General features: G+C 52.8%; 1 protein-coding gene across 1 annotated transcript; it reads right to left on the reverse strand.

Annotated features, from left to right (window-relative positions):
* Window positions 1–13,471: 13,471 nt before the first annotated feature.
* On the reverse strand, window positions 13,472–18,483 carry Sox8 (SRY-box transcription factor 8). Its single transcript, XM_032913698.1, has 3 exons — window positions 17,713–18,483; window positions 16,429–16,658; window positions 13,472–15,714 (listed from the first exon to the last, which is right to left on the reverse strand). Exons 1-3 carry the CDS (start codon window positions 18,123–18,125, stop codon window positions 14,966–14,968), a joined length of 1,392 nt encoding a protein of 463 aa, XP_032769589.1. The 5' UTR covers window positions 18,126–18,483; the 3' UTR covers window positions 13,472–14,965.
* Between the last annotated feature and the right edge of the window lie 1,178 nt (window positions 18,484–19,661).

Raw genomic sequence — 19,661 nt, forward strand, 5'->3', positions numbered from 1 at the left:
AAGGCTACATTCCCTAGGGACTACTTTGCCAATCAGGCCTAGTTTCCCAGTAAAGCCATCAGAAGACAAATCAGTCAATAGATTAATCTACACATGTGGTCAGAACCCTAGCGAGCCAGTCACTTCCCTAAGACCATCACGTGGCCACTAACACACAACAGGACCTTGTTGTGGGTTCAGTTAGGGTAGGGTCTCTGAATAGGCTGTTCCTGCATTATCTGGGTTAGCCTGAAACCCAATGACTGTGACCCCATAATAGAAGATAAAGTGAGATTTGGGGAACAGAGAGAAGTAGGTAGTCTATGAAGTTAGAGGCAGAGACCAAACAGACACCACTATAAACCACAGGGACCGGGAGCTCCCAAGGAGCTGGAGAACATGGAAGGACCTCCTGGTTCTTCTGGAGGGACTGTAGCCCTGCCTATGCCTTGATTTTGGACTTCTGGGCCTCAGACTGAGGTGCGAAGTGTCAAGTTGTTTTAAACCAGCAGCTCTCAGCTTTCAGCTCTTCTGGTAGAGATTAGACTAGACAGAGAAGACTGGCCCTCATTCCCAGAAGCCACCAGTTCTGAATGCCAACCTGCCCTACTACATAATGGTCCAGAGCCCTCCTCAACCCAGGTCAAGGTTCCAGGCCTGAAGAGAGTCCTCTTCAGTCTTCTAGGTCCTGGGGAGCAGACTGTAGGAACTGAAGGAGTGGCAGGCTCTAAGGCCAAGATAGAGTGTCCCAGTCTGGGTCTGGAGAGAGTGACAAACCATTCTGGTTTGCCTTGGACTCTTTGAATCTCAGCTCGAGAAGTTCTCTTTCTCAGGAAGCACTGATCCTAATAACAGGTTGGTTTTCCCAGGATCGTGAGTATGAACCATTCCTATATGGAGACATTGTCTCTCAGTCATACCCCTGCCCTCCTTATCTCCCAGAGATATCAGGGTTGAATGTAGAACCAAGAAAGATAAGTTTGGTCCCTGATTGAGCTAAGGCTTAAAGCCATAAACCTTGAAGAGATGGTAGGTAGGCACTTCTCCTGTTCTGGGCATCAGGCCCCTGTCACTAGCTGCAGCCCCCCATAGATTTGCGGCCATCAGCCACATAGGGCAATGCCCTAAGCCCCTCCACTTGTAGAAGACGTGACCTACAGTCGTGTAGACTCAAGATGGATCTCCATTTTAATGAGGTACCTAAAGGCCTGGAGGCTTAGCCAACAAGCTTTCCTTCCCAGACACTCCTCCCTGCAAAAGGTATTTAACCTCAGGCCCACCCTAAGAAGTGGGTAAGGTTTTACTCATCCACTTTCTGCCATGACAATAAATGTCTTAAAACCATGGACTGCCTCTTTTTCATCATCATGGGCCATGGAGAAGGCCTTCTCCAACAGAGCTGCCGTCTAATCTCCTATAGAAGGCCTCTCTGTGCTCCCAGCCATGGCTGCCACCAAGCCACCCACCAAGCCCACTGCAGTCAAACCAAGGTCTCTCTCTCCCTGAGAGACCGGAGATCCCTTCTCTTTTCCCCCTAGGCCCTGGGCTAGATCCAGCCTGAGAGCCCCTACTCCATTCTCAGCTTACCCCCAGCTCTGGCTGTCCAAAGCCTCAGACTGGGCTTCCTTGCCCCCCGAGTGATGTACCACTGCTTCTCTATAGCCTAATACCTGCCTGCAGCAACATAAGTGCAGCCATCACTTTTGAATCCCAGCACCCCAAGCCACTGAGCCCTATGGGGGGAGCAGATGCAGGACTCATCGATAGTTGAAGACTTTATGGCCCCAAATAGTTTGGGTTCACTGGTCTTAAACAGCACAGTACTATGCGTTGGAATCCTGGGCTTTCCCTGTCACCCCCATCTCATGACAGCCTGTTCACAAGTAGCCTCCCCATAGAAAGAGCTAAAATGGAAGGCTGAATCAGAAGGATACTATACGTTTGAGGCCAGCCTGGGCTTTAGAGTGAGTTGAAAGCCAACTTGGATTATAGAGTCCAACTTTTAACTCTGAAATTGTTTTAAAGGAGGAGACTAGGAATATGGCTGAATTGATAGAGTCCTTGTCCAGCATCCACAAAGCCCTAGGTTGAATTCCCAGCACCATGTAAGACTAGGCACGGTTGGGCATACATACTACAATCCCAGCACTTGAGAGAGATAGGGAGGAGGATCAGGTTCAAGATGAAACATTTGTGATTCAGTGGAGCCAGGCAGTGTTGGCACATACTGTTTAACCCAGCACTCAGGAGGCAGAAGTAGGTGGATCTCTCAGTTCCAGGCCAACCTGGTCTACACAGTGAGTTCCTGGACATCTAGGGCTATACAGAGAAATCCTTATCTTGAAAAACCAAATTAATTAAAATTAAAACGTTAACCCCTAGGGGAGGGGGGTATAGGAAGAAAGGCTCAGTGAAGACCACTTACTGATCTTCCAGAGGACCTGAGTTCAGTTCCCACTGCTCTATCAGGCAACTCACCTCCATAAGGTCATGCCTGAGCATGTACATATACACACATGCGCACATATATGCACACACATATATGCATACATGCCTGCACACGAGAGCAAGCAATTTTCTTTTTACTTTAAAAAATAAATTCAAGATTATCCTTGGCAATATAATAAGTTCAAGGCCAGCCTGGGCTACATGACCCTCTTTTTTGTTTGTCTAGGTTTCTTGTTTGTTTTTCAAGACAGGGTTTCTCCATGTAGCCCTGGCTATCCTGGAACTTGCTCTGTAGACCAGGCTGGCTTTGAATTCAGAGATCCAACTGAAGAGCCTAAAGGCGTGTAGCACAACTACCTGGTGACCCTGCTTGAACAGAGAGAAAAGTAAAGCGAAACAGAAACAAACAATCTCCAATGACTGTCAGGTATGAGGCGCTGTGCCTGTATTGTCACCTGCTCCTAGGTACCTCATTATGGGGCGGTGGGGGTAGAGATATGTAGCCCTCTCCTCTCCAGCTGTCCCTAACTTGGTCGATTTTCTCACTAGCATGTGGGGAAAGCGGAGTCCTCCCAGAAGAAACAGCATCTGTCCAAAGCAGCCTGTGGAGTCTGTGTTAAAACCCTTTGGGGAAGCTCCAGGAGAGAAAATGTGGTTTTGATTTTCCAGACCAGCCTGAGGCAGATCACAGTCCTCACCCAGACGCAGCAGGTCTGCTCTAGTGCTTCCCTCCAGGACTGGGGAGTGCCAATCCTGAGGTCAGGACATTGGAGCAGTGGCCTGGTCCTACAACCAAAAAAGGTATTTCCCCAATGGTCCCAGACAGAACCAGAATCAGCTGACCGAGCTCAGAAGGGCCTCCATTAAGGTCACTAAGGAACACGGACAGGGAATGGATTTCCCTCATAAATGAGAAGCTCAGTACTGAGCCACCTCTTGGTGGAGGCTCTGGACACACTTGATCCTGGGGTCTTTCTAACAGTTGGATAAAAAGGATGCTGAGCTGAGCTGAAATCCTGGGTCCAGCACATGCCCAGTTCACTCTGTACCTGCCCTCTCGCCTCAGGACTCACACCTGGCCGGTTACTTATAACTGCACTCTGCATTCTGTCCCCAGGCCTTGTCTTGAACCGCGGGGCCAGGAAGACAACAATGTTTTCCTCTATGCTCCTGGCAGGGACCCACAGGGCTGACGCTACCGCTCATGGGAGCAGGCAGGAGGGAACCCCTGGAATCATGATCTGAACCCTAAGGTCCTGAGGAACCCTGCTCTCTAGCTCAGGACTTAGCGGGCTCTTTGCTCTCTGTTTCCCAGTGCTGCCCATTCTCCATGACACATCAGGGCTCAGCCAATTGCTTGGAGCGGCTTGCTCAGACCTGTGCTTGGGCCAAGACTTATTATCATTTGCTGTGGGCGGTCTCCCTCTGTTTGTCTCAAGCAGGGTCACTTGATCCCCACTTCCTAAGCTGGGAACTGAGTCTGAGCTGTTACCTGGATGACCAGCCCTAGTTCACAGAAAAGAACTCCATCCATCCACTCTTGCAGCTAAACTCTAGCTCCTTCAGATCCCTGGAGACTGGGGGAAACAGCCCGAAGACTCCAGCTTCACAGACTAAGAAACAGGGAGGATTCATAGTTGGCTCCTAGGGCTTCATGCAAATGAGCCCGCTCAGCCTGTTTTGTAACCAGAAGGCACAAAGACACTGAGGCAGGGAGCGGCAGCGCCTACACGTAGATCTGCGCGCCCGCTGCCTCCCACGGGCCCTGCGAAATTAGCTCGAGTATGGGAGGAACAGGTGACAGGGCGGGCGCCCTCTTTGAGGGGAGTCAGCTCCTCCAAAATCTCCAGGGTGTGCGGAACGGGAGGCGGGGGCGAGGGCTGCGAGACCCCATCAAATAATTGAAGTGTAATTTGTCTCCTTTTCAAAGGAGAGAGAGCTGGCTCGGTCCCTGCTTCACAATATGACTTTTCTGCCAGATGGGCGCAGGACGCCCACCTCTGCCGCCGCCGTTACAGTTTCTGTCTTCCTCTGGCGACAGAACCGCTAACTCCCCCGACACCCCATGCATTCCTGAGGAGATGAAAAATGCCTCGCTCAGCCTGGGCCTGCAGAGGGCTGCCTGCGACATCCATTCTCGCCTGGGGCTGGGGGAGCAGGGAATGGTGTTTAATGAAAGGAAATGCCCTAGCCGGCAGCTTCCTGCTCTGGTTGCCTCGTGTCCCGCCTCTGCAGCGCCCTATCCCTGAAGCACCGCCAGTCCTAACTGCCTCTTGCACCTGGACACGGAGCAGGACGCTACCAGATGCATGTCCAGAGGTCTGCATTTGAGGGAGCCTCATGAACAAGGGTGTTTTCATAAGGTGTGACACAGGCCTTTCTGTCAGGGCTCAGGGGACAGAGAAATGCTCGGGGCCTCAGGGTAGTAGTCATTTTGGCCTGGCAGGACCAAAGAGGAGACACGCCCAGGTATGCCTGAGGGGATAGGAGCCCAAGGACGTCTGCAAAGAACCTTCTTATGAACACAAGCACACGTTTCAACTGTGCTTGTTAGAGCATCAGGTAGCTTAGAAGTAATTTCACTACGTTACATCCTGCCTGGAGGAGGAGGGTCTACCTGCCCTTTTCCCTGCCGGTGTGGAACATCCTCAAGTGTTCCTCTTCATTTTCTGCCTTGTTTGAGGCAAGGTCTCCTCCTCATGAGACTCACACTACCATACCTGGCTTTATGTAGGTCCTAGAGATCTGAATTCTGATCTTCATGCTTGCATGGTAAGCACCTTATTCCTGGAGGCATCTCCCTGGCCGTGTGTTTGTCTTCTAGACTTGGCTGTAAGGGAAGGTAGCATGTCTTTATAAAAGAAAAGAGGTTTGGGGGTTGGGGATTTAGCTCAGTGGTAGAGTGCTTGCCTAGCAAGCGCAAGGCCCTGGGTTCGGTCCCCAGCTCTGGAAAAAAAAAAAAAAAAAAAGAAGGAGATTTGGCAGAACCCTCCTCTCTTGGTAGCCTGTGGTCATGAGCACTGTCCTATATTAAACATCTTGGCAATGTGTCAGCTAAGTAGGTCATCCCATATGTGTATTATGGATACAAATACCACTTGTGTCCCAGCATGGTCCTCATCTCGGGTGACAGACACCAGCCATCCGGCCCTTCTTTGCTTCTTTTCCTATTCTAGTCTGTTATATATTACTGTGATAAACACCATCACTAAAAGCAACTTAGGGAGAAAATTGTTTATTTCAACTTACAGTCCACCATGAAGGGAAGGCAGGGCAGGAACCTGGAAGCAGGTACCCGGTACCCGGAGACAGAAACTAAAGCAGAGGCCATGTCCATTACTGGCTCCTTCCTCAAGGCTCGCTCAGCCTGCTTTTTAAACTTGTCTGCCAGCAGTGGCACCAACCACAGCTGAGCTGGGCCCTTCCACATCAATCGCTAATAAGCCTCACAGATCTGATTACCAGCCTATCTGATGGAGGTATTTCCTCACTTGAGGTTTCCTCTTTCTAGATGATTTGAATTTGTGCTGAGTTGAGGGGAGAAAAACAAAAAACAAAAAACTCCTGTCAGTTGCTCTTTGCAAAGGCTTCAAGGAAGTTTCTGTAGCTCTCCTTTGGGCAGTGAAAAGGAGCAATGTTGCTCCCTTGCTTTGTGCTTCTGCCGCCCAGCCTGTCACTACTGGGTCTTTCTCACAGAGTCTCTAAGTGACTACTTCTTGCTAAAGAGAACATGCTCACACACCATTCATTACCAAGCATCTGGTCTGTGTAATTCACAGATGCAGGAACAGACAGTCATGGCCTAAGTTCGCTGAGCTCATAAGGACACACAAAGTCACACTGCTCCTGCTGGGAAGGCCCGCTCTCCATACCACAGAGCATGGGTTTCTCCTGGAAGGGCCATGGCCAGTGTGGAACCACCTGTGCCTGCTCACCAGGGAGATTGTTGACCTGGCTTACCTGAGACCAAGGTATTCTGTGGAACCTGGGACTCTCAATGCTAAAGTCAGAAACATGCAGGCTGTGCACCCCTACTTTTCACTGGAACCAGTGCTAGGAGAGGGTTACATGTGATGCTGGGCCAGTTGACTCTGCCCACCCACATGGTCAAATCCATTGAGAAAGAGCAGGCTGGAGCAGTCTGCTTGAGTCAACATAAGTTGAGTGATGGATGAGCTCACAGATCCTGATGAGGGACAAACAGCATTCAGAGACAGAAACCTCCCAGGGAACTGTGACTTTCTCATCCTCTCAACCATGTCAGGGCCTTGTCCTTATGGTTTCCTGTACTTCTCCCTTGGGACTGGTTCCTGCCTGACTGAGAGAATGCAGAGCAGAATCTGTCTCCTTTTCCTTTACAGTCCAGTGCCTGGAACTCAATGGATGGATGGATGGATGGATGGATGAATGGATAGATGTGATGGATGGATGGATGGATGCATAGATGAATGGATGGATGGATGAGTGGATGGATGGATGTATGGATAGATGGGATGGATGGATGGATGGGTGGGATGGATGGATGGATGGATGGATGGATGGATGGATGAATGGATGTGATGGGTGGATGAATGGGATGGGTCGGTGGATGGATGGATGGATGTATGGGATGGGATGGATGGATGGGTGGATGGATGGATGAATGGATGTGATGGGTGGATGGATAGATGGATGGATGAATGGATGGATGGATGAGTGGATGGATGGATGCATGGATGGATGTATGGATAGATGGGATGGATGGATGAATGGATTGATGGGTGGATGGATGGATGGATGCATAGATTAATGGATGGATTGATGCATAGATGAATGGATGGATGGATGCATGGATGGATGTATGGATAGATGGGATGGATGGATGGATGGATGGATGGATGGATGAATGGATTGATGGGTGGATGGATGGATGCATAGATGAATGGATGGATGGATGCATAGATGAATGGATGGATGCATAGATGAATGGATGGATGGATGGATGGATGGATGGATGGACGAATGGATGGATGGACGGATGATGGGAAAGTGGATGATGGTGGAATAGACATATGGACTAGAAATTGGCTCTGTATGCATGCTAAATCCTTGTTCATCACACGCTGGTACAATTTCTGTTTCTAAGGCTGAATGAAAACTCTGGGTGCTGTCTAATGAGTAGATGCTCCTTAATAAACCCTGTATTAAGCCTCTGAGCCTCACACACCTCCTGTGCACCATTCCTGGGAAGCAGGTGTTGACCTTCCCATTTTACAGATGAAGCTCAAGAGACTAGTAACTTCTCCGTGGCCAACCAGGGAATCCAGGCATCTCGCTCTTCTCACTGCTGAAGTCGTCAGATTTTACATGCATCTCAGAGAAGCTCTAAACCTCCTTAACACCTCTCTTTCTGTTGGGGAGCAGCTAAAGTTAGGGTCTCCAAGCCTACCTCCACCCCTGCTTCATACACTCCTTGGATGAACTGAGTGGCCCCAGGAACTGGGAGAGAAGGTAGGCATGGGTACTGTGTCTCTTTGCAGTTGGTCTACAGAATACCCTGAGGAGAGAGAGCAACTTAAGGCAGAAAGATTCTAGCTCATCTCATGGCTTGGGGGAAGCTGATCACGGTAGGGAAGGCAGAGAGGTAGGACTTCGAGGCAGCTGAGCGAATCACAGTAGCGGTTAGGAGCGAGCCATGACTGCTGGGATCCACTCGATCTCATTCCTTTGCACACAGTCAGGACGCAAGCACACGGCCACCCATTTTATGGTGGGCCTGCTCCCATCAATTGACTTAATCATGATAATCCCTCACTGGCAATGCCAAAGGCTAACACAATCTAAGTAATCTCTCATAGGTGTGCCTGGATGCTTGCCTTCTCATAGGTGTGCCTGGATGCCTGCCCCCTAGAGGATTCCAGATTTGTCAAGTTGACAGTCAACACTAATCACCAGTCCCTGGACCTCCCCGGCCTTGTACACAGAAGAGGAAAGGATATGAACTTCCTCATCAGACAAAAGTAATGAAACAGTTTCAAGTGGTGCCCAATGTCCTGCTCTGAGAATGGATGGGCACATGGGTGGATGGAGTGTGGACACATGGATGTTTCCTTAACCTGGAAACAGGTGTGGCTACTGCTCCAACTGGGACAAAGTGAGGCCGTATCTCCTGCCTGTTTCCAGTGCCTGCCTCTATCTGCACTTGGGAATGGTCTCCAGGCAGGACAGCTCCTCCCACAGTCTTGTTCTGGCGTTCAAGATCTTGCTCTAGGGACAAACCTTGGCAGCTGCACTTTCATAGATAAAAGTCTATGGTGGCTGCCGGCCTCTTCCCTCCCCCCAACTCTTAGCTGATGAGAGGAGGCCTGGGGAAGGTGTGCTTTAAAACAGAGGCTGGGCGCAGCAGAGCTCGAGGGTGATACCATCTTCCCCATAACATCCAGCTCAGGAATGGCTGCCGACTGACAGCCTGACTTACCCTCTTTAGGTTCTTATATCACCAGCGGGCAAGCAGGAAAGATCTTTCTTCGAACTAGTCTGGGGTTTTATGACTCTCTCCCAGACCTGCAGGTCAAGGAGGCGAACGAGAATGCGCCCAATAATTGGAACCCCAGTGGTTCTCACCTCTCATCGAGCCTGAGAAGGTAGGCGCTGAGTGAGAGATTAGGCCAGCTGAGCCTCCTGTTGGCCAGAGGTCGCAGGCAGCAGGGCCTAGCTGTGAGCTTCTAACTGGCCTGCATCTCTGCTCCTATTTTGGGCTGACTCATCCATTCTGGACACTTCGTGATCACTGGCAAGAACACGAACCTGCACAGAACTCAATTTTTCGGTGTAAGAGCTAGTCTGTGTTTCCTGGTGATGTTTGAATAACAAAGCCAGCAGCAGCCAAGGCTGGGCACAGCCGGCTCCTCCTCTGCTGTCCCATCTCTCCCCTCCTGCCCCATCTAGTTCTTGTAATATAGGGAGCACCATCCCTGTACCCCACACTGCTTCTGACTCCCTAGTCCAGGAAGGAAAGCTCAAAGGGCAGGACCGTCTCCCCAAGATCCCTTCTGACTCCAAACACAGAAATTAGTACATAATTTCTTTCATCCATCCAACTCTTTCTCCTTGCTATCCAGATCATCAGGGCCCTGTGTCTGCCTACCCCATAATGGCAGCCACAGTGCTGGACACCGGGGCCCACTGGTCCTGCATACAAAGCACCCTGCTGGCCATTATCATTCCGGGGCGGAACTCCGCTTGGCCTGTGTCTCATCGGTCACTCAGCAGCCCTTAATGACCTGTCAGTTCCTTGGCCTGCCATTTTCTGTCTAATTAATTCTTTTATTGTGCACCGGATAAAGAAAGACAAAGGCTTTGCCGGCAATAATGATTCATTAAAATGCAGTGCCTTCCCAGCTCTTGGCCCAGCACCAGCTGCTCAACCCTGCTGTGGGCATGGTTGCCTGTGCCCCTTAACCCTTTACAAGGTCCTCTGGGCTAGACATCTCCGAAAATCTAGATGTGAGCTAGGCCAACCCTGGTGTGGGAATGTCTCTTGAAAAAGGAACACTTGGCCAGAATTGGTCTAGGGGCCCAGAACCTAGGCCCTTTTCCCCTACATGCAAAACCCAAGTGGACCCACCTGGATTCCAACCCCTCTCTCATGGGAAGGAGAAAAGGAGACTAGGGGAACTGAAAGGCTTGGAGACAGACATCTGATACTGGACAAGGATCCAGAGCCCCTTGAGGCTGGGTCAAGAAGAAAGGAAGGTGTTAATCAGAGGTCAGCCAGTGGCTCTAGCACTAACAGGCTTGGCTAGTTTAATCCTCCCGGGATTTCAATGAGGTTGTCAACATTCCACGGGCATGGGGGAAACTGAGGCCTGGGAAGTAAACTGGGAAATGGCAGGTTTTTTCTAACCTCTGTTTCATCCTGCCTCCCCACAGGAAGCTGTTCATATGCCTGGATGCTGTAAAGGGGGGTTGGGTCTGGGGACAAGGCAAGGCTGTGTCTAGCTTCAGTCCCTACTGAGGACATACACTGCTTATTTCTCACTCTATTTTCTTGTCTCAAACACCCACCTCATTTCACATATGACCAGAAAGATTCCTAAGAGGTTTGAGGGAGCTGCGATCCCTCTGATAGCCACTGTTGGGTGTCTGCACAGTATGTTCAGCCACAGGCCGGTCCTGATCTCAGCGAGTACCCTGGCATTCCCAAGAGGCATTCTCAGCCCGGTGTGGTGGCATACACTGAGGAGGCAGAGTCAGGCTGGTCTGAGTTCAAGGCTAACCTGGTCTACATAGTGAGTACCAGAGCCATGTAGAGAGAGACCCTCTCAAAATAAAAAAAAATTTTTTTTAAGTCATTGCCAGTTACAGCTGAGGAATTCTGAGGGACTTGGGGTTAGGATAGGAGAGACAAGCACTCAGTCGCACACTGCTGTTTGAATGTCTCTCACGTACAGGTAAAACAACACTTGTCATGTACAGAGGCCCGAAAGTTGCAAAGGCTTCGGTCCAAATGACCATGGGTTAAAGGATGCCCTAAGAATCACAATTTGGCATATGTTGGGGGCAGGGGGTGACGAACATCCTTTTATTCACTGCGACTCTTGGAAATATCAGGGCATCCTGTGGGGGAAGTTCCTGGCTGTGGGGACAAGGTGACCAGGAGCTACCAGCCTATACGGTGGCAATGCTCAGGCTGCAAAGTCAGTACCAGATAGCCTTAGTAGGTGATGGAGGTCACTTCATGTGTCACTAGCATAAAAAAGGACCGATGACATGCTGTCCTACCCAATCCTCCTCCCTCGGGACAATCCTTTGCCTGGGTGCCAGACAAGGGCAATTTGTCTCCTTGTCTTAGGAGTCACGCTGGGTCCAGTATCCTGGGAGACTGCAGATAACGCTGGTTCACAGCCTACAGATCGGTGTCCGTATCTGCCCAGTGCCTGGCAGCTGGGACATCACCCCCCCAAGAGTACACTGGGGCCCAATGCTACTGACTGTAGCCCCAGCACATGTGAGGTGGACAGAGAGGCTCCATCCTTGGCAGGGCTGGAGTTCTGGAGTCTCTTGACATAAGGTCAGACACTGGGAAGAAAAGATGTGGGGGGTGGGGTGGGGATGTGGACCCCAGGCTAGGACTCTGCACCTCTGGCAACCACTCTCTGTGCTGAGACTTAACTGAGGTCATAGGACACAACGTGCTGAATACTCAAACTGACTGCCTGGGAGAGTCTGCAAGGATAGGGAGTACCTGGAGGACAGAAGTCCTCTATCAGGAACTGATAGCCAGGATGATCACGAAGTTGACCAAACAGATACCAGCTCCCAAGAGCTGACTCCACCCTAAGAAAATCAGCAGGGAATGGAGCGGACTTTTTCCAGTCTCTCAGATGCTGGGGCAGACAGGACCATTGCCCCCTTTCTGCTGAACAGGGCATTCCGTTCCACTGAGGTCAGAGACAACATTATTTTGGGTAAGGAAATGAGGAGGAGGGACCGTCTGCCAATCTGCCCCTGGGGTGGGCTAACAGGATGGGTGCTCTCTGAAAGAACAGGCCTCCAAAGCTTGGGCTCAGGGCGAAGCTGGCCAGGGAGCTATTTTTAGACTGAAGTTCTCATGAGATATCAGACAATATCTTCCTATGGACCAGCACAACAGAACTCCCTCCTCCCCAAACCATCCTCCCCAGCCACAGTCTCCCAGCACTGGGAGCCTCCCAGGTTACCTGACCTTGGAAGGTTCTGCCTCTGAGGACAGAGAAAACCAATGGGAAGCCACCAGCTGGGCTAGCCCCAGGAGTTGAGGTGGAAGCAGGCAGGCAGGTTCAAAGTACAAAGCACCTTCAAGGAAAAAGTTGGGTTGCACAGGCCAGGACGCTGGTACCCCACTTCATGATGCTCAGACACAAGAGGCTCTCGGAAAGCAGCACCCAGAATCAGGGCTGGCTGGAAAGATAGAAGGGCTCCGGGCCCCAGGAGTTAATGCTCAGGAGGCTTGCCAAGTCCCAACAGGACTGGCAGGGCCACCCGGCCCTTGGGAACCTGGCAAGCCTCAAAGCTAATCCTAACCCAGCAGCAGGGCCTCAAGGCTTTGTCAGCAAGCTGGGCGCCTGGGGTTCTCCTTGGTCTGGGGTGTCAATGAGAGAACTCTGGGGGCCATATGGATTCAGACAACCCTTGGCTGGATGCGGGGCTGGCAGGGTTTGGGTCCACATGGGCAGGAGGCTGTGAAGGCATCAGCCATCCACGAACCTGGTTCTCAGAGCACCATCCTCAGAATCCCCTATACCTGGAAACTTAGCACACTCAGACCTTACAAGTTCTTATAAATCAAGGTGACTTTTCTCAATGCTGGTCTTAGCATGCCCCAGAGACAAGCTTCTCAAAGTAGGGCAGTAGTAATGCCCCCATACATGCACACATTGGGGTTCCAGAGAGACATGGCTACCCCCACCCCCGGACTGAAGTCTACATAGTTGGGATGCAGCCGGCCCTGGCAGCCCCTGCTAGCCACATGCACCCAGGAGGCTTGGCAAGAACCCCTCCCCTCCTTGCTGTCTCTCCTCACCATTTTCTCCCTAGAAACTTTCCTCCCAGCAGCAGGCTCTCTTGGGATAGTTCTTCTCTGCTCCCAGCCTGGCTCTGAGCCAGAAGCCCGCTCCCAGAGGAGAAAATGCCCATCGGATTGAACCACACTGTACAGCTACCCAGATATCAGCCCCGACTCACCGGGGAGGAAAACAGACTTGGAATGGACCATCTGGGCCTGCGTCTGTCTGCTTCGGAGCAAACCCTCAAAATGAGGAAGCCAGACAAGACTAAAGGCACGGTGTTTAAATTCAGACCAAGTGGTTTTGACAGGGTGTCTGGCTACCTCCCTAAGGTGAGGCAAAACTCCTGCCTTGGGGAGTCTGGGCTTCCTTTACCCCCAACTCCCAGTGGCCTGCTCAAGGCAGCTGGAACCAGGCACTCAGCAGAGTCCCACCCATTCTCTGCAAGGAGCCTTCCTGCAAGAACCCCCCCTCCCCTGGGCTTGAGAGAAGTAGTGATACTCAAAACATGTTCCAAGTAGATAAAAGGCATTGGGCTTTTTTTGTTTTGTTTTGTTTTTTGTTTTTCTTTTTTTTAAATTTTATCAAATCGATCTGTACAAAAGTTAGCATTGCCTGGTCAGAAAGTAACGAAACACAGTAGGTAAAGGACAGCGAATGTCTTTCTGAATTCAACGCAAAAAAAAAAAAAAAAAAAAAAAGACTGCATTAAAAATGAGTTTGCTGTGGCTCCCACCCCCACCCCGGAAGGAGAGATGCTGAAAGAAAAAAAAAAAAAAAAAGGAAGATTTTTTTTTCCCCTCTAGAAAAAGGTAGGAAAAGTAGAAAAATTAAAAAGAAGCAAAACTTCTCAAGAGTGAGTAAATATACAAAGTCTCCAAGGCACAAGTTTCCGTGAAGTCGCTGGTTACACACTCAGCACACTGCGAAGCGGGCGGCGAAGCGGGCGGATGTTACTCTCTAACTAGGAACCTAGGCAGGTTAGTGGGGGAGGCTCTCCTTCCGCAGCTCGGTAAGCAGCGCCTGGCGCCAAAGAGCCAAGATTATCGTGGTTCTGCAGCTGCCAGCTTGCAGGAGATTCTTCTGCCGCTTGGCATCACCGAGGGCCGAAATGCTGTCCCTGCCTTCCAATGCCCAACCCCGATGCTGGTGCTGGGCTTTCTGTTCTAACCAGACCCCAAGAGGTCCATCACTTTCTCCTGTGCCTGGCGGAGGCCTCCAGGGACATCCAAAGGCCGAGCCAGGAGATGCTGCAGGGGGTGCCGGGCCACCTCCCTCCTGCCCTTTACAAAAACAAGCTTTCCGACGTTCGTTTTGTCTTAAACTCTACTCTCTGCACAAATTACTTCATTAATTAAAGATAAAATAATAACAGAACATAAATACGTCTTCAACACCTTTCAAAAACAAACATGTTTAAGCCTTAAAATAAAAATAACAAAAAAAAATAAAAATAAACACGGAAAGTGTTCGTCTCAGCCAAACCTTGCTGGGAAAGACCTGTGGTAATGAGAAAGCCTCCATCGCACATCGGTCCCAAGGGATCCCTGGGTGGATGTATCCTCGAGCATCCACAGATGTGCGTTCATGCTTTCACCATGGGAACAGCATCCCTTGGTCCCAGGGAGTTCTCGGCTGGGCTGGTAAGGACCTGAAGCCCCTTCTCTCTTTGTCCTTAGGTGTAGCGATCTTCTTATCTACCGAGATGCAAAACTCAGGAGCTGGTGCACACTCATCCAAACCGAGAGCAACAGAATGGCTGTTTCAGAAATCACCAGTCACCTCAGAGAGAGAAGAGGGGGGGAAAGAGAACTCTGTCCCCTGGCAGAAGTTTGGATATCCAGAGGCAAAGGGACACAAGGTGACAGAGCCTGGTTTCCTGCACATTCAGCAGGCACTTGACGGAGTGAGGCCGTGCCGGCTGCCTCTACCCTCCACCAAGTACACTTCTGGAAGAACTCAAAGACCTGGCTATACTTCGTGGACGCTGAGTCCTCCAGAGTGCAGCAGCCTCAGGGCCGGGTCAGGGTGGTGTACACAGGCTGGTCCCAGTTGCTGCTGGGGCTGTGCGCGGGGGGCATGGAGAGCCCATTGAGCAGTGACGAGGCATAGGGCCGGCGGGATGAATGGAAGTAAGGGTATTGGTAGAGGCTGGGAGGGTAGCCAGGGTAGGGGCTGTAGTAGTTGGAAGCCTGCAGGTCAGTGTAGTCACACTGTGCGCTGGCGAAAGAGCTGGCAGCCGTGGCTGAGGCAGCCGTGGTGACACTGGCCTGGGCGCTGTAGGAGCCATAGTCGGCACGGCCTGGTGAGCCGTGTGACTGGTCGTTGTAGTGGCTGGGACTCAGCTGCTCCGTCTTGATATGTGGCCGAAGGGGTCCTGCCTCTGTGGGCGAGGCTGAGGCCGAGGGAGCTCCCTTGTGGGCCCACACAGGGGATGCGCCTATGCCAGTTGCACCGGAGTGGGAGTAGGAAGCGCCTCCATAGGAGCCAGAGGCAGTGGCCTGGCTGGGCTCAGTGGCCAGGGCTGAGTGGCCATTGAGGGGTAAGTACTGGTCAAACTCGTGGACATCGAAGGTATCCATGTTACTGATAACCTCGCTGCTGAGCTCGGAGATGTCCACATTGCTGAAGTCGATGTTCTGGCGCCCGCTGTCCACCAGGCGGCGCCCTTCCAGCCTTAGCTCTTGCTTGCTTCCATTGCTGGCCTGGTGCAGGTCCGTCTTGGGTGTGGTGGGTGGGGTGGGTGGCCCATGGGTCTGGCCTGAGGAAGAAAGTATATTGCTAGGATGAATGCCCCTTCTGTGGGACCAGGGTGGAGCTGGTGGGTGACACCAGGAACCCTGGTAGCTGCCACAGGTACAAATCAACGGCTTTTTGTTTCCTTACCTTCCCAGAAATTCCCGCAAACTCAGACCTAAGCCCTCACTTACTGGCTGAGAAAATTCCGTTAGGCACTGCGCTGTGGGAAGACCCAAGGCTCCTCCCTGAAGACCTGGGTGGGGGGATGGAAGGTGGCCAGCCGGCCCCACCAGAACTAGCATTAATGGGGCACTCTTGGAATGCTTGGCCCTGGGCACTGGACCAAGGTGAACCCACACAACCCCGTTCTTTCCCCATCACTGCCGAGTAAACGGAAGCTCCCAGCCGGCCTGCCTCCAGTTCCACTGCGGCTGCTTAGCTGCTGGGACCCCACCCACCAGCCTGATTCATGGGGCTGTTGACCCATGCTCTTGTTACTGTAGAGTGGAGACAGATTGTGAGTGAGTCCCGGGGAAGATACACCTCCCCCGAGTGCTAGATGGAGCTATGCAGCCCCCTCCTTTTGTACGTCAGAAATAGCTACATCCAGGAGCTTTTTCAAGGGATCGGGAAGACCTGGCCCTCTGCAGATTGCCAACCCTGGAGGGAAGACCTACCCACACTCCAAGTCCATCCCGCTATTGCCTATCTCCACGCTAAGGGTCCTGGAGCTCACCTGTGTGGTCGCTGTGTCGGTGTGCATCACCTAGCACTGTGTCCGTTTTGTACATGGGACCACCAGGGTGGTGGCCCAGTTCAGTACCAGAGTCCGAGTCGCTCCGGCCGGTTTTCACACTCTTCCTTCTCCTCGGCTGGTATTTGTAATCTGGGTGGTCCTTCTTGTGCTGCACACGGAGCCTCTCGGCCTCCTCCACGAATGGCCGCTTCTCGCTTTCACTCAGCAAGCTGCAGAAAACACAGCAGAGCAAGGATGGCCAACGGGGCGCACACACACACACACACACACACTGCTGCCTGGAGTCAGATAGCAGGAGCACAGGGTAGGGAGCCGGAGAGATCAGGATACCCTCCAGGGGGTAACCTTCCCTCCTGCTGAGAATTCTGACACCAGTGGGGCAGAGCCCAACAGGCCTGTGTGGTGAGGACTGGATTTCTTTATAGTCTAAGGAACAAGAAAGACCCCCCCAATTCCTGAAGCACCCCTTTAGAACCCTATTTGCTCATCTACCCGACTCCAGTCTTTCTCTTAGGAGGACAGGGTGAAAACTATACTACTTCACAAAGGTAAGGCTTTCTGGGAGCCAGCTGTCCCAAGCTTCCAGAGGTGATGGGGAAACTCCAGGAGACTGTCCTCCGAGCACACACCCACCCTAAGAATCTCTCAACCTTACACCTCAAGTTGCCGGCAAAGTTGAGAGGGCAAGACAACCTCGACCTAGCTGTCCTGCTCAACCCAGTGTTGCCAACACACACTGTTGCAAACTCAAGCAGAGGCAGCTTGGGAGGTTGGAGTGTGCTGCTGTCTTCAATATTGCCTGCCTTTCTAGGGCCAGAGTGCCCACTGAGTGCCCTCTGTCATTTTCACCTGCTCTTTCCTTCCTTAATTCCAGGTTGCTGTGGCCTGGGAACAATACCTGGCAATGGACTAGGTCTCCTCACGGATCCGGGAGTCCCAGCTTCTGCCCAGGACAAAGCATCTTGATGCCTGCCCATATGCCTACAGACCGTGGTGGGCCAGTCAAAGCTGGGATTCTCAGTTCTGCGGTTTGCAGCAGGATATCCCAGGAGAGGAGAAAGGACTGGAGGGTCACACTCCAGGCACTGGCCTCACTCCATCTCCAAAGTCCCACACCTGGTCTCTGTTGACCAGAAGGTGTTTTTCCACCAGACCCACCCTGGAACCAGCCCAGGAGCACAGCCCAAACTTGGGCACGACGCCACCTCTTTCAGCCCCTACACTCTTTCCCTCAGCCAGAGTGTCAAGAGTCCCCACACTCACCGCCACAGTTTGCCCAGGGTCTTGCTGAGCTCTGCGTTATGGAGATGCGGGTACTGGTCCGCCAGCTTGCGGCGTGCCGCCTGTGCCCACACCATGAAGGCATTCATGGGCCGCTTCACGTGTGGCTTGGCCTTGAGTGTGCCGCCACCGCCGCCGCGCACCGGCATAGGCACCAGACTCCAGTCATAGCCCTTAAGCACCTGCGACACGGCATCACGGATGCAGGCTGGGAAGCGTTCGTCTGCTGCCTCAGCGGTATCCCCTCGGCCGCCGCCCCCCGCGCGGCCCAAGCCCTCTGATCCCGCGGGCGACGGTGGCGCGTCGGAGTCTGAATCCTCCACGTGTGACATGGAGCTAGCAGTGCCAGACGGGCTGCAGGGCGGCTGGGCGCGGGCCTCACTCATGTCCAGCATCGGGGCCACGCGCGGAGAAGCGCTCAGTGGGGATGGACGCAGGGGTCGCGCCCGGTCACTCTGTGGACGGACACTCTGGAATCCAAGGTTGCCACGCAGGACCCAATCTTTGTCCTCACTGCAGGGGCCCAGCAACCGCTCCTCTGCCGCTGCAGCTCAGTCTCAGTTCTGGGACCCGCAACAAGTTTCTTTAAGCCGCGGCCGAAACCCCGCCCCTCCGGGTCCCGGTTGGCAGGCGCGTCCTCCCCGAGGCGGAGTTTGTTTGCCCCGCCCCTAATCCAAAGAAGACTGCGGACCCCGCCCCACCCTCAGCACCACGTGGGCCAGGCGCCCCGCAGCCTGATCCCTCAACTGAGGCAAGGTCAGAGGGCTAAGGGTGACTGACTGCCCAGTGCGTGCATCTCTGCAGCGTGGCTTGACTTTCGGGTGGCAGGCGAGGATGCTAACCCGCAAGGTTCCTGAGCCCAACATCTCTCCCTCCATTGTGGGACTCGAATCCGCTATTGCAACCAAACCTGGGCTCTGCCCGCAGGGTGGCGCAATGACAGGAGCCACGCAGGTGACCTTGGTAACTCGCGCACCTAGGTGAGCTGGAGGACCCCGGGGCTAGACAGAGGTGGGAGGGCGGGGGCGCTGGGCGGGGCTGCTCTGGCAGCCGCTGCTGAGTCCCTGGGGCGGTCAAGCGGATGGCGGGGCCGGACGCGGGGGCCCGGGTCCTTCCGGGTATGACCTGTTGCGGGGGCGCGGAGGTCCTGGCGGGCGGGCCTGGGTGGTCTGGCGGAGGCGGAAACCACGCTGGGCCGCATCTCCTCAGCGCCTAGAGAGAAGGCGGAGAGTGCTCAGGGTCGGAGAGGGGACGTTTCTCCCGAGGCCAACGCCGAGCCGTGACTCCGAGCCGCGCCCAAGGTCGCCCCCGCGAACTGGCTCCCAGCCCGGAGGTCTCCAAGTGCAGCTAGGAGTCTCTCGCCAAACTCAGTGGAGACGATGTACCTGCCACCCTAAGCTTGTCTGGGTAGCATCGAGATGTGGCTCGCGAGAGCCCGGTAACCCTAAACGAGGCCACCTGTTTCCCAAGCCAGTGGAGGCGGCTGCAGGGGGAAACTGTGGTCTCTAATAATCCCCAACTCCAGTCAAGCCATGAGTGGTGCCCTAATCTCCAGATCTGGGATCCTAGCCTCCAGTCAGACTTTCCCAGCAGACCTGGAAAAGGCCAATCCAGTGCCTTAGGGCATCTACAGCTCTCGATAGGAGGTCTAAGTCCCAGCTTCCTGCTAAGGGGACAGCTAAGGAAGAGAAACTGCCTTAATGGTGACCGTATTCTAGTTGCTTGCTCTCTCTTCTCTCAGTATCAGCCTCTCTCTCTCTCTCTCTCTCTCTCTCTCTCTCTCTCTCTCTCTCTCTCTCTGTGTGTGTGTGTGTGTGTGTGTGTGTGTGTGTTGAGTGGATGGAGAGCTAGCTGCTGTCTTGCTGAACTTTGCCCTTGTTTTAACCACCTGCCAAGACCCTTCCCTGTACATTTGCAATAGCAGTTCTTTC

The sequence above is a fragment of the Rattus rattus genome, chromosome 9 (assembly GCF_011064425.1).
Source record: "Rattus rattus isolate New Zealand chromosome 9, Rrattus_CSIRO_v1, whole genome shotgun sequence".
Taxonomy (NCBI): domain Eukaryota; kingdom Metazoa; phylum Chordata; class Mammalia; order Rodentia; family Muridae; genus Rattus; species Rattus rattus.